Genomic DNA, 13,391 nt, shown 5'->3' with positions numbered 1-13,391 from the left:
CACACGTGGTATCAAAGCAGTTGCTTTATTTCAGTCCATACTGCGATGCAGTTGCCTTTATAGCCCCCCTCCCAATTTTTTTTTCTCCTCCCCCCCGTTCCCAAAACGGCAGTTTTTCAGCAGTGAAAAAAATTTGTTGCAACACAAGATCCACTCGAACACCTCAGAGCCGCTCTCCAAATTAAAAACAATCAAAAGGTGGGCCGTAGTAAGAAATATTACCTGTCACCAAAGCCAGCTATATAGAACACGGTCATCACAATAGCCTCAGAAATTTCTATAGACCTCAGACTTCTATATACGCATCTCAAACACGCCGTACAGGAAAATAAGCTTGGAAGAGCTATTTCCACACATATCTCCACTATTTGGCTGATCCAAGCACTTAAAGGTCAGAAAGTTGGTATTTCCTCACTATCCCGTCTCTGCAGCACGTGTAAATCTGCTTCTCCCAAGCAGCTACCTGAAAAAGAGGGGGGAGAAAAAGCAGTATTTAAGGAGAGTATTTCTCAAGCGACAGTTAAAAGTAAATGTCAGGTACTTATTTGCTCACACAAAGGTTCTTCTGTTAGATCCTAAAGGGGATGTGACTGTTTTGCTCAGTTGCGATGAGTTGCACAGGTCAAATCTCAGCCTCCGCGCGAGGCCGAGTGTTCCCTAGGAGAGGGAGGACCGGAGCGCGGAGCTGGAACGGGTTAAAAACAAAAGCTAATTTCCACCAGGTTGAGAGCTCAGGGAACCCAGGTCACACTCCCAGATCTGTTCAATCGCAGCAGGGTGTCTGGAAACACAACAGCAAGACCCACTTTCTGGTCTCGAATCACCAGGGGACAAGCTGGCTGTTGCTTTTACCCACGACGATCCTCTGAGCGCAATTAATTCACAGTTCTTTACAGAAACACAGTTCTGGCAGAGCTACGCCAACAACCAAGCCACACTGCTGCTTCAGTTTCGCTCCTGCACGACGGAGATAACGCCAGCATAAACCACAGAGGATTTGTTTACGCACAATATTAAGATTATTCAGGTAGAAAAAAAGAAAAAGCTTAAAAAAAGTCAACTGCGTGAAGGAACCCGTTGTGCAGGCTGCCAAATCCCAAGAAAAAGGCAGCTCCCGGCTACCTGGCATCACCTTTCCCTACAGCCTTTATCTGGGGCGATACACCATATTCCTTACCTTGTACACAGGGTCGCAGTCAGCTTCTGTGAGATCGAGGACATAATCGAGGTCTTGCTGAACGATAAAGCAGGTTCCATCACCTACACAAGCAGAAGAGATAATGAGCAAAGAAGGAACATCGGCCAATTAGTGAAACAAGCCATGCTCTTCATTACAAACAGCGCTAACGGGCCCACCGGAAACACCTGATCACAGGTACAGAGCCCCCAGGAAGAGGGAAAAGCGCTGCGAGGATGGCAGAGAGAGATGAGGAAAGGCTCTAGCGGTCGAGAGGCACCTTGGAGGCCCTACTTTGGAGGAACACGAGGGAGGTAAGGGGTGGAAATCACAAGGCAAAAAAGCGATGATGTAATAACAGCTCCTACTACACCCCCTTTTTGCCATGGACACTCTGCCAGTGCTTATATGTAAGAGGGCAACACATAAAGAGCACAAACTCCTCAATTTGATTATACAATTTCTACTGGCATGACACAGCGCTCAAGTTACCTTGGCTGGCAATAAATCCATCTCGGTACGGGAGCAGGGAAAGCACCGGTGCTCCTGATCTATGGATGACCTGGATCGGAGCGCTAGAAAAGGGAGTGGAAATAAGGGACAAGGTTATGGTTTATAGTCAAAAGCCCATTGCGAAGTGCGAATGCTGGAAGAAGAGAGTGAGTTCATGGTTGAAAGATACACAAGAACAGAGAGGACATGGGGGGCTTGATCAGTGATAAGCAAAGAGTCTCTGTCCTCTAGAAGCAGATGGAAGTCACCACTGGTTTTCCTGCAGATGTTGCCAAAGGATGGAAATGAGAGTAGCTAGCAGGTGAACATCAGCACGTCTCCATGGGTCATAGAATCAGGGAATGGTTTGGGTTGGAAGGGACTTTTCAAGGATCATCTAGTTCCAACCCCCTGCCATGGGCAGGGACACCCTCCACTAGCCCAGGTTGCCCAAAGCCCCATCCAACCTGGCCTTCAACACTGCCAGGGAGCCAGGGGCAGCCACAGCTTCTCGGGGCAACCTCTGCCAGGGCCTCAGCACCCTCACAGGGAAGGATTTCTGCCTCCCATCCCATCTCCATCTCCCCTCCTGCAGCTTCAGGCCATTCCCCTTGGCCTGTCACTCCCTGCCCTTGGCACCAGCCCCTCTCCAGCTTTCCTGGAGCCCCTGCAGGGACTGGAAGGGGCTCTAAGGTCTCGCCGCAGCCTTCTCTTCTCCAGGCTGAACCAGCCCAACTCTCTCAGCCTGAGGTCTCCATAGCAGAGGTGCTCCAGCCCTCCCATCATCTCCGTGGCCTCCTCTGGACTCGCTCCAACAGACAAAAAACCTAGTTGTCATAAAATCACAGAATCATTTACATTGGAAAAGACCGTTAAGAGTCCAACCGTTAACCCAGCACTGCCAAGGCCACCACTAAACCATGTCCCCAAGCACCACATCTACATGGCTTTTAAATCCCTCCAGGGATGGGGACTCCACCACTTCCCTGGGCAGCCTCTTCCAGGGACTGACAACCCTTGCCGTAAAGAAATATTTCCTGATCTCCAACCTCAACCTCCCCTGGCACAACTTGAGGCCATTTTCTCTTGTCCTATCGCTTGTAACTTGGGAGAAGAGACCGACCCCCACCTGGCTACAGCCTCCTCTCAGGGAGTTGTAGAGAGCCATCAGGTCTCCCCTCAGCCTCCTCTTCTCCAGGCTCAACACCCCCAGTTCCCTCAGCCGCTCCTCATCACACTTGTGCTCCAGACGCTTCCCCACTCCGTTGCCCTTCTCTGGACACGCTCCAGCCCCTCAATGTCCTTCCTGGAGTGAGGGGCCCAAAACTGAACCCAGCACTCGAGGTGCGGCCTCACCAGGGCCCAGTACAGGGGGACGATCGCTGCCCTGGTCCTGCTGGCCACACCAGTGCTGATCCAAGCCAGGATGCTGTTGGCCGCCTTGGCCACCTGGGCACACTGCTGGCTCCAGCCACTCTGCCCCAAGCCTGTAGCGGTGCCTGGGGTTGTTGTGACCCCAGGGCAGGGCCCAGCACTGAGCCACGTTGAACCTCACACAGTTGCCTCGGCCCATGGATCCAGCCTGTCCAGATCCCTCTGCAGCACCTTCCTGCCCTCCCGCAGATCAACACTCCTGCCCAACTTGGTGGTGTCTGTGAACTTGCTGAGGGTGCCCTCGATCCCCTCATCCACATCACTGATAAAGAGGCTAAAGAGAACTGGCCCAGTACTGAGCCCTGGGGAACACCACTTGCGACCAGTCGCTAACTGGATTTAACTCCATTCCCCACAACTCTTTGGCCCTGGCCATCCAGCCCATTTTCTACCCAGCAAAGCATACGCCTGTCCAAGCCATGAGCAGCCAGTTTCTCCTGCAGAATGCTGTGGGAAACTGTGTCAAAGGCTTTACTGAAGTCCAGGGTAGACAACATCCACAGCCTTTCCCTCATCCACTGAGGAGGATACCTTGTCATAGAAGGAGATCAGGTTAGTTGTTTAAATCCTTGCAGCCCCAGGCACACACTCACTTTGTGTTTCTCACATCCAGCTGATATATGTTCCCATCCTGAGTCCCTGCTAGGATATAGGTACTTGAGAGGAATGTGCAGCAGTTGAACGCATCAGATCCAACAAAGAGGAACACCTGGGAACACAGGAACAAACACAAGTGTCAGACACTCACAGATGAGGACACAGGACACCTAGGAGATGGAAGCAATAATTTATTTAGAAGTCAGTACAATCACTTCCCTGAGTCATGGCACAAACTGACAAACCCAGAGCTAGGTTAATAATCCCTCGGCTCTGCTCCAAGACGTGCAGAACAGCGCTCCAGGATCAGTCTCGCCAAGTCAGCAGAGACAGCGCAATCAGTGAATGCTCCTTGATCTCCTCTGGAGGACGGATGAGCCACACAATGACAAACCAATACTGAGCTCAGATGAATCTTCAGACGCCCACGGAGTAGCAAGATCAGATCTGCACAGCAGGTTGGCAAAGACCACTCCTTCCTCCCAGAGGCACAGCCAGCTTTACAGAGGCTGTGAGTTTTTTCCAGGCTAGCATATCTGTTCCACCCAAATTTTACTCGCCACAAACACCACAAGCAGTTTAACCTACTACATCATCAGGAGCTCCTGATAAGGTCTTCAGTACCCAAGATCTACCAACTCCATCTTCCTTTGCCAAGAGGAGATAGACTGGAGACCCCCTGAGGTTCCCTTCACATGCTACTTAAAACACCTGGCAGAATAAAGAGCAACTTTACATCTCGGCTGCATCAGGCAGCCGGCAGTTCCTGCATTCACGATGACACCTACTGGCCACTGTTTAAAAAGTTTGCCCCATATCTGGATTATATTCAGGACCAATTCTTATTCCTCAACTCCCCCATATATAAATCTGACCAGTAGGAAGGAGAGAAAGCATCACTTTGTTGTACCAGGTTTTAGTCTCCCCTCCGCGGGATACATATGGGGAAAACACTGCAATGTAAAGACCAAAGGCAGGCAGATCGGCCCTTCCTTGCCTCCAGCCTGGTTCTGGCCCTTTCTGCGCCACGTGGTGAACCTCACCAGGGGAGCAGAACAGGATTACGACTAACCAGTTCACCCATCTAGGTTAGTTTTAACCTAGCTGAATTCCTCAGCCCAGTGCTCTGCATAGCCACGTGAATGGCAGCTTACAAACCGAGGAAATGGAAGTGAAAGGAGTGACGCCTCAGAGCTGATTTTATAGCAGCACCTCAGGGCACCCTCCCAGGTAAATTCTTCTGATAGTCTCAGACTCCTTACCGGCTGCCGGCTCTGCAGTCCCACTCCTTGAAGCTTCTTGTCCTCTCGAGCCAGCAGCAGGATTTTCCCTTCTGTCCCAACCTCACGTTCACCTGACAAAAGGACAACAGTTAATTCCAGCAGCGGGTACGCAACAAGTCTTGATGGTACCAAAACCTGGCAGTTTGGATCACCCCTGCTGAGCAGCATTCCTCCATACCCTAAGACACTAGATGCAGCAAGGCATGCCAGTAAGAGATCCCAGTCTTAAACTAATTGATAAGGCTCAATTCCTCTGCAGGACCAGGATGGTCTAATTCTGGTGACCCTAGTTCCCTTCTCTAGGTGGTACGAGGACACACAGCAGCAAGCCACGCAGTCAGGATTACTGGTGACAAACCTAAGCAGTTTGGGACAGGAGAATGAAGATGAATTTTAAGAGAAAATTACTAGGAGCTTACTAGGAGCTTTTTCAGGCGTGCCTAGGTTCAGTGAGTTGTCAGCAGTGCCCACGGCAATGCCGTTGACAGGAGAGCCGCAGTCAGCGATGACACCCAGACAGGCGGATTTGCCACAGTCCCAGAGATGGGCAGTGCTGTCTCTAGAGCAGGAAAGGACATTTCTTCCCCGATCCACAATGGCAGTGTCCAAAATACCTGCATCAAAGCAAAGGATGCGTTCAGACAGCGCGGAAGGCAGACAAAGCATCTCATTTCCCAAGGTGAACTCAACTATGAGCCCCAAATCACTGTCCCCAGAGTGCCACCAGTCACACACAGCCAAATTGCGTGGGGTACAGTGTGGGGCAGGGAGCCACGGCATCTAGGAAGAGGTGTACGTAGAAGGCAACAGCTCCCAGCAAACCATTCAGAGTGGAAGCCACCGCCTGGCACAAAGGCAAGACATTACCAATAAAATGATCAGCAACACCTCACCTCAGACTGAGCTGATACCGTAGCTGCTGTCGAGTTTCTACCTCCAAAACAAACATCTAACTTGGGCAGAGAAGTCTGGATAATCCCAAAAGTTGCGCGAGGCAAGCAACATTCACATTATCCAGCTACAGCAACATCAAAAGAGCAGTCTTTGCAGGTGCTAACATCCCCAAAATACTTCATTTCACTGTGGGACATTGAGTCTACATCTGAAAAATGATGTAGTGGGGTTTTTTTGGAAGGGAACAGTTAGATGGTTAGAAGATTTAATTGACACTTTCCCTACAGAAGCAGTCATTAAACATGACGAGCTCAAATGACTGCACAAGCCAAGCAAACTGACTGCAGCAGTTTGGGCTGGGGTTATAAGCAGTGAATAAAGTCAACTTCAGGGCCATCAGGAGCCAGCCAGCATTGTTCTGACCTAAGCTTCATTACAATGCCTGCCACGTTTTGTTTACAGGACATTTGCAGCAAAGTATTTTGAACCCACAGAAATAGATCATGATAACAATGGCAGGTTCACTGCAAGACAAGTTTGAGTTAATCAAGTTTTGGGCAGCCAGCCACAGGGCTTATTAACCTTTTTTAATAAAGCCTTGTACCTTGTGAGACAGGGAAAACAAGAGCCCGTCCAGAGCAGTTAGCTGCTCAGGGAGGAGACAATTTAGGGCAAGGTTTTAGGCATCTGATGCTACATCCACAACTCACTCGGACTTGCTTACGATCACCCAAGTGTTCAACTGGCATCCCTGCCATGACAAGAGAGCACCACTGGCTCTGGGCCGGGTGTAAACAGGAGTGAAAAAGGACCCTGCTTAAGCATTACGTATAAATCCACGCTGCTGCTGAACGAGGGGTCCTGGAAACCAAATCTTCTTTCCAGAGATTAACAGAGGCTCTGTCCAGAAATTGGTTTGATCACAGCTCTCAGGAATGTTTCTGTGTAGCTCATTTTCCATCCCTTGCGGTTCTTTCCTGGGACTACACGGCAAGTGGAAGAGTTTGTAGTGTGGACTCTGAACACAAGGAACAGCATTCGACTCACCACCCAAGGTGGCCAGTGCATCCTCTATGGGAGGACACAAGGACAGCGAAGAATTTACTCTCATTTTCAGCAGCAAGACCATCAGCAGGGGCAGAGCTGAACATCTGCCCTCGGTACAAGGGTGAACAATCTTCTTCCAGCCCTTAAGATTATTAAGAAATTAAGATTATTAAGAAATAATCCCTTAAGTATCCTTGCAGCTGCTCTTGCTGTGCCTTACTCACTTTCAACTGCCTCAAGGATGTGTGCTGTTAACTGCCTGCCTGAGTTCAAGTCCATAATAAACTGCTATATGCTTTTCTGGGCAAGAAAAAAACCCCAACAAAACAAACAAAACAATACAACCCAAAAGGCAGAGGCTCTGGAGCAACTGATGGTGAGCAGGATGATCTGGGTGCAAGCATTCCCAGCGCAGTGCAGGCAGCAAGGCTACTGAATGCAGGTCAGAGCTCTGGAGAGCCAAGACTGCCCTGGAGGAGCAGAACACCCTCTGCCACTCGCAACAGGCAAATGGACCACATCCTCCCTCTTTTAACCTTAATTAACAAGGAAAAAACAGGTCGGCAAGAGAAACAGTTTTATCTGTGCAATCCAACAACGACTGGTCTTTTTATTCAAGTTCTGGGAGCTTGAAAAAGATACCCTGGACATCTAATACAAACGCAGAGCACAAAGTGCAGCAGGCTGGTGACTGAACATTAGCCCTCAGGCGCAACACAATTATCCACATGGCAGATCAAGCATTTTAAAGGCTAAGTACTCTGTACCTCCTTTGTGACCTTTAAATGTTACTACGCAGCTGGCATCTTCTGCTGACCAGATCTTTAGCTGGGCATCCATTCCCCCACTCAGAACCACGAGGCCCGATGGGAAAAACCTGCAACAATTCACATCATACACATGGCCTTCCAATAGTCTCTGGAAAAACAAAGAACTATGTGCTAGTTCCGTTATTATCACCCTCATGCCAAGCAATTTTTGAGCTATGACACTGGAAAACTTAGCGTTCCCATGTGGGCAGAGGATTAAGCTCAAATCCTCTGGGTTTAAGTTCCTGCAATGGACTTGTGTGAATTTGAGGCAGTCAAAGAGCTCGCAGGTACACTTTAGGCCTCCCTCTGCCATTTGAGTAGCTAATTACATAGCAAAGGATACTACATTTGTTTCTAATTACAGGTTAAATGTCTTCATCCTCTGCCAAACAAGCAGCTGACAGGTCAAGCTCCACAAGAAACACCTTAATGGGTAAGGCAGCTAGCCATGATGCGGTTAATCCATCACAGGCAGGAGTCTTTTTTCCTCATCTCTTCTCTACCACAGAAGAAATTCAGTGCTTGTACCACACAGGTTAGAAGCTGTCATTCCTAACGACCCTTTCTCATTTTCACCCTGGGACTCCTCTCCGGATCGCTAAGCATCATTTCTCTTGGGAGAAATCATGCTTTCCAATAGATTTGACTTAAAACCTCTGAGATGGCAAATTTCAATTAGCTTTTCAATCAAAAGGCAGATCCTTGCCTACCCCAGACCACAGCGTGCGGGTAGCCTGACCGAAGTCACAGCCGAATGACTTCAGTCACGGCACAGACAAACACACAACACCAAAGCTAGACGTTCTTACTCTTATTTCTCCATTTGCAGCCTGCCAGATTTTCATGGTCCCATCTGTGCTGGTAGACACGCCAAGCCCTCCACCACTGGAAATATCAAGACAGGTGATCTGCAGGAGGGTAAAACCACCGAACGTTAGCTTTATATTACCCTGTACACAGGTTATTTCTGCTCAAGAGCGTAACTCTGTACTGGAAGAGACCTGCTAAGTACATCATTCAGTGCTATTATCTCCCCGAGACATACTGCTGGACTCATTTACCACACCCGGAAGAGTTTCCATATGCCTAGCTTAACAGTTTCAGCCTGATAATGGTCTTCTAACATTTAATAGCCTTACGCAAGGACTTCACAGGCTTTCTCTCCTCAGCCTCTCCATCAGTTTTCTGAGATATTAAGTCTTTAAGAAATCAAAACCCAAGCGGATCCTGAGCATCAGGCTTTTTTTAGAGGACAAAGGCAGCATAAAAAGAAGTTCTCCTCAGTTTATCTGTTTACACAGATTGTTGCATTCCTCCTTTAAGAGTGAGCTGCTGATTTGGGCTGACCCACAGACGAGTTGGGTGACTGGAACCAGGCACAAAGCACCCCAGATTTCTTGTAACCGCCACTAAATTTGACAGAGACATTCTTATTCTCTGTCTGTAACTCTGCAGAGATCTGCAAAGCAGGGATAAAAAGAAATGCTGAGTCAGAAGCCTGCACAGACAGCAGTTGTATTTCAGGTTTACCCCAGGTGAAGCAGAAAGCTGGATTTTTCTAGCAGCTCCTGTACACAGATAAGAAATTGAGCCAAGCTGTTCCACACTAGCCCAAGATAACAGGCCAGCTTGAGAGCGCCCCATCTCACAAGCCCACAAGACATTGTTTAAGCCATTTATGAAGCCAACAGCGCAGCCTAAATTTTCCGAAACACTGAGTCAAAACTAGCTCCTTATGCAGGCAGGCTAACTCCTCATACAGTCTGTCACACTGGGCATTAACAACAGCCTGCTTTGCATAACCGCTGGGAGAGCTGAATACTTTTGAAGAGAACAGATGTTGAGCTTATATTCTTGCCAAAGGACAGCCTTTCCCGTGATGCCAGACGTTATTGCTGCCATGGGGGAAAGGCAAATGTATTTTAGTTGTGCGTGAAATAAGATAATGGGTATTTCTAGCCTTGAAAGAAACGGTTACCTCTTTCAAGCGACAGAGATATTTCCGATACAGATTGCAGCAACACTAAACAGGCTGAAAAAACCCCAGTTACGTGGATTTTGTTAGAGCAAAGGTTAACACTAGTGTTGGATCCTGCAAAAAATAATAAAACTATCACAAATATGTAGTGGAATAGCTGCGCTGTCCTGCAAGATTTGGCTACTGGAGTCATGCTGTATTACCTCCAAAAGCTTCCTAATAATTGCATTTGCACTCCGTGGATTAGAAGAAACTACTACAGTGGTAAAATCCACTGAAAGAAATGAGAAACACAGATTACAGTTCCATCACCATTCCAACCCCTCACCACCACGACAAAACACAGGTTTCTGGTCTTAACTTGCACAATCCATCAGCATGCTTGCAGGTCCCAACCACCTGGTCAGGTATGTAGGGGATGAAGCTGCTCATCTTCATCCCAGGCTTCAGATTAAATGTTTTTCCTGAACAATTAACTATTCTCACATAAGTCTGGGCTTTGACGATCCTCTCACACATCCTCAGCCTTAGCTAGCAGCCGGTCTGAACAGACAGCTGGATTTATTACCATGTTCACAGGGAAACCCCAAAATACGAGTAGATTGAGAGACTTTGCCAAGAAAGATGACAGCTAGAGGCCTGAGGATGATGCCCGCAGGCAAACCAAGTACATAACAGACCTGCACCAATCTCCAGCTGTTTCCAGATGTTAAGGAGGATGTCCTATGGCATCCCATTGCTGCACCTGCATCACCTGGGCTTGCAGGGACATGATATGCCGCACTTCAGTCATAAGTTCTCCTATCCAAGCAAGAGTCGGACCAAACTGCTCTCCTGAAAAGCTCTGACAGCTCAAATCCCAGCTAATTAAGAGGGTGCAAGATCAATACTCAACCTCCACTTGAGAAAAAAAAAAAATTGGGAATTAAAACAGGAATTAGAAGATTTAAATAAGAGCACAAGGTAATGGTTTAGTCGTTACAACAGCCATTAAGTACATTTACTTGTGTATCAGTAATGTGATAAATACATCGGTAACATGAGTGGCATTTTATATAACAAACCAATCTGTGGAAATTTGCTGCCTAGTTAAAAATAAATTTAAAAAAGCCTGTGAAGGTCATTCAAGCAGGAAAAGTCTCACAGACATTTGACATATCCCCAAATTTTCAGGGGAGATACGTAAACAGGCAAAGCCAAACATAAGTGTTCAGAACAAGAGGCAGCAGGTAAAAAGGATAACCGGAGCTTAGTCCACGCCGGCTTTAAACTCATCTACATATTAATAGATATTGCTTCAGCTGCTTTCCAGAGGAGTTATCTGCAGTGCAGCTGTAACCCATCACACCCATTTGACAGCAGACTAAACACTTACGCCTGCATTTCCATTTTGCTGTGCTCTGAATGTTGATTCCATTTATCTCACAAAAGGGCAGTTGGGGATTCTTAAGTAGCACAGAACTCAGAGAAGTGATTCACCTCTGTCTCCGGAGCTGCCTTACTGCCAAGCTCCGTTTCTCAGCTTCCTCTTAAAACAGCTGTAGAGATGCAGAATTGCCTTTATGTCAAAACACATCTTGATTTATGCCGCTTTCGAGCTTCATTAATACAGACTGACTTTTCAGCTTTTTCGGCTGGGTTTATCACAACAATTTACACAATAAATCATGAGACAATTGTACTAAAACATCTCCAGGAGCCTTTAGGGGACTTTTTAGGGCAGTCGGCTGTACCTGCAGGCTACACATTCTCTAGTTTATTGGATCATTTCCACGTAGGGTTAAGCGTTCAGCAAAAGCAGAGAAACCCTTCCAGCAAAGCCAAGTTATGCGCTTCTCTTCAGTGAAGAAATGAAATTTCAGGTCAGGGTCAGCCTTTCTGTATCGCTGTTCAGTGAGAAGCTGTACTTGTTGCACCTCCAAATTGATGGGGGTGCAATAAGAAAGATTATTTAGCAAAACAAGCAGGACTGAGTTTAAATAAGTGAGAAGTTCACGCTATTTATTTATCTATCTATTTTTTAAATACAAGCTGGGCCTTTCTGGTGTCTGAATTCCCACCGGGTGAGGATGAACTTATACAACATTTGATTCCCAGCCCCGCAAACAGAAGTTAATACAGAAAATATAAAATCCAGATAATTTCATTACATGGGAGCAAACAGCCACTACAAACTGGGGATAAATAGGAACCAGTCAGAGATGAAGAGCACAGTGCCCGCAACCCCTTATTTTTGTCTTGCTTTTTGACTAATTGACACGTATTTCCTTTACAGGGGGATCTGTCACAGGCCTGAAGTGAGCAGAAATTACATTACTTGCAAGAAAACAGCCTAAAGAATTTTAGAGACTATTTTTCGTGGTAAACTTAACCATGATCAAGTTTCCCGAGTTTCTATGATCTGATACGCTCTATTACCTAGTTCACACACAAAGTCATGCTGCAGGCCACCCCTCAGAACGCGCACACAACAGACACACGCTGTGAAAGCTCACAGTCACTTCCAGTTACTTCCCCCTCGCTTCGCAAGGTTACTTACGCTTTTCTGATGAATTCTACAAAAAGTTGTGTATGGGGCCAGGAACTTCGTGGACACGTTTTCGTGAGGACAAGAAATGAGAATGCTTTTCTAAAGGAGGAAAGAGAGGGGGGAAAAGAATTAGAAATGCTGTTAGGCTGCAAAGGTAGAACTACGGTCTAGACTGGGCTGTGGTCTCTCACAGCCTGAGTACTGATGGAAGCTGCAGCGTTGGGCTCATCTCCTTCCACCTCCTCAAGACAGAGGTCTCACGGTGGCAAGCGATGGCTGCAGTGGCCTGACCAGCCATGACACACAACCCCAGCCCAACTATGGGATGTTATGGACCAGCTCTGGGGCACTGCACAGACAAGAGGCCCAGGACAGCTGGACAGGACCATGCAGGGAACAGTCTTAGGCTGCTATTTTGACTGGATAACAGTATCGTCCCTTCACACATGGAAGGCGGTTACCAACCCCCACTCCACCCCAGCCCCCGGCACCTTGGTGACTTCCCCAACCACGAAGCCCTCAGAGGCAGCGATGTCAGGGACGCCCTCAGTGCTGAGCCCGCGGCGGGTCAGGCTACCGTACAAGGTTGGCTTCCCTGTGGGGAGAGCAGCCATCAGCTCGGCCAGCCCTCAGACCCCCCTCAGCTCACCTTCCCCAAAACACAGGGCACTCCCCAACCACTCTCACCCCCTCCTAAACCACAGGGCACTCCCCAACCACCCTCACCATCCCCAAAACACAAGGCTTCCCTCAACCACCCCCAAACCACAGGGGATCCCCCCCCAATCACCCTCATGCCCTCTGAGCGCACAGGCGTCCCCCCCAGCCCCCCCCCAGCCCGCCTCCCTCCGAGGCCTCCTCAGGCCCCTCAGCACTCACCAGGGCTGCGACAACTCAGCCAGGCCTCACCCTCATCCCTCCTGCGGAGAGAAAGAGCGGCAGTAAACGTGAGATAGAAGGAACAAGATCGGAGAAGGGAGCTGGGGGAAGGGGACAGGAGGGCCGTGCTCACCTCAGCGCCTGGCTCCAGTCGCTCTGAATCCGCAGCGTCGCCGCCATCTTACCGAGGCACCCGCACCCTCTTCCGCCTCCTTCCCTCCCGTCAGCCCCCACGAGACGGAAGCGAGAGGTGTCCTCCAATGAGCGA

The 13,391-nt window shown here is 48.5% G+C and overlaps 1 protein-coding gene across 1 annotated transcript; it reads right to left on the bottom strand.

Annotated features, from left to right (window-relative positions):
- Positions 1-7: 7 nt before the first annotated feature.
- PAAF1 (proteasomal ATPase associated factor 1) lies at positions 8-13,348 on the bottom strand. The gene is made up of 12 exons (XM_075742620.1): positions 13,257-13,348; positions 13,124-13,164; positions 12,736-12,839; positions 12,254-12,343; positions 8,546-8,644; positions 7,692-7,842; positions 5,403-5,597; positions 4,963-5,054; positions 3,697-3,812; positions 1,670-1,752; positions 1,178-1,260; positions 8-463 (listed from the first exon to the last, which is right to left on the bottom strand). The coding sequence occupies exons 1-12, from the start codon at positions 13,301-13,303 to the stop codon at positions 386-388; spliced, it is 1,179 nt and encodes a 392-aa protein (XP_075598735.1). The 5' UTR covers positions 13,304-13,348; the 3' UTR covers positions 8-385.
- Between the last annotated feature and the right edge of the window lie 43 nt (positions 13,349-13,391).

Source organism: Balearica regulorum, chromosome 1, assembly GCF_011004875.1.
Source record: "Balearica regulorum gibbericeps isolate bBalReg1 chromosome 1, bBalReg1.pri, whole genome shotgun sequence".
Taxonomy (NCBI): Eukaryota; Metazoa; Chordata; class Aves; order Gruiformes; family Gruidae; genus Balearica; species Balearica regulorum.
This window is presented reverse-complemented; position numbering and strand designations above follow the sequence as displayed.

Excerpts from the sequence above, each read along its gene's own strand:
- PAAF1 (XM_075742620.1), bottom strand. The coding sequence starts at position 13,303 with ATGGCGGCGACGCTGCGGATTCAGAGCGACTGGAGCCAGGCGCTGAG. Across the intron at positions 1,753-3,696 it reads CTGGATGTGAGAAACACAAA|CGCTCCGATCCAGGTCATCC; the intron begins GTGAGTGTGTGC and ends TCCCTTTTCTAG. Across the intron at positions 464-1,177 it reads ACTGCGACCCTGTGTACAAG|GTAGCTGCTTGGGAGAAGCA; the intron begins GTAAGGAATATG and ends CCTCTTTTTCAG.